Genomic DNA, 1129 nt, shown 5'->3' with positions numbered 1-1129 from the left:
CAGCAGGAAGTCAAGTCCACTCAGTACTACTTCCGTCTCCAGTTTACAAGTCAAATTTATGCATCCTGTACATTTTAGGGAATATATTATGCTCATTACCATGATCTTTGAAAAGACAAGAGCTTATGCTTGCAGTCTGGGAGAGGCTGCTCCAGCTCCTTCCTTCCAGGGCCCAGTATCCTCTACGGCTTTGGCTGCTCAGTTGGGCCTTAATTTCTGAAGATACTTAGGTACCTGAGAGATGGCTTTTATCTGCCTCCTTAGGTACATAAACAAGCATGCATTTTTTGTGGATGTTTTCAAGACCAGAAGATTCCGCTTTGCAGCTTTTATTGCTGCTTTGGGCTTTCACGATTCTCCTGGGTGAACAATTTTAAAAATAATGTGACATAAGTCAATAGGACATTGATATAACGTTGCATTTGGGTTTTTAATTTTACATTTCCTTTAACTGTCTTTGCTACCATTGACAGACTTTGTTCCAATTTCCTCTGTATTCATATCTTTGTATATTGACTCTTTTGCCCTGTAGGTTCAGAACATTTCTATAACTCACACATTTCGAATAGACAAGGCACGGAGCCAGCTGGGGTACAGCCCAGAGAAGTTTGCATTTGCCGATTCCGTGGACCATTACATAAAAACCAGACCAGAAGCCCAGAATCCTCACATCTTCCTCAAAGTTTTGCTTTCTTTAATTGTTAGTTTCAGTTTGATCTTTCTTTGTTTAGGACTTGATGGCCTTTCAGTTTTGCATTTTTTTAAAGAAACACAACGCTAACTGCACAAACTCAGTCACAGTACTGCTACCTGGATCATTCTCATCTCCACAATAGTTACTGGCCCTTAAGCAATAAGCAGGCAGTTATTTTACATTTAAAAACAAAATTGTAACATATCAGTAGTTGTACTTGAGATTTACTTAAAATACAGTAAACAATTATGGCCAAATCACTAAAACACACTGGAGTCAAGATTGTTGCCTCTGATTATTTCACACCAAAAAAATAACTTTCCAAATTGATTGCTGAAGTAAATGAGACCCTGCAGAAAGAACAAGAGCTACAGCCAGCCTGCAGTGCTTCACTCGTGAAAAAAGGCTAAAATAAGGTGGAAGATCAACTACAGC

General features: G+C 39.0%; 1 protein-coding gene across 1 annotated transcript in view; it reads left to right on the top strand.

The window, feature by feature from the left end:
- Nucleotides 1–781, top strand: part of LOC104537065 (putative short-chain dehydrogenase/reductase family 42E member 2) — a gene marked incomplete at its 5' end in the record, with an annotated part of 6376 nt that extends 5595 nt beyond the window's left edge. The window contains one exon of the mRNA XM_010179843.1: nucleotides 533–781. Coding sequence (XP_010178145.1) covers nucleotides 533–781 — 249 coding nt within the window. The remainder of the gene's footprint in view (nucleotides 1–532) is intronic.
- Nucleotides 782–1129: the final 348 nt, after the last annotated feature.

This window comes from Mesitornis unicolor, unplaced genomic scaffold (assembly GCF_000695765.1).
Source record: "Mesitornis unicolor isolate BGI_N332 unplaced genomic scaffold, ASM69576v1 scaffold54442, whole genome shotgun sequence".
In the NCBI taxonomy this organism is placed as follows: domain Eukaryota; kingdom Metazoa; phylum Chordata; class Aves; order Mesitornithiformes; family Mesitornithidae; genus Mesitornis; species Mesitornis unicolor.
Note: the sequence above shows the minus strand (reverse complement) of the source record. Positions and strands in the feature narration are given on the sequence as shown.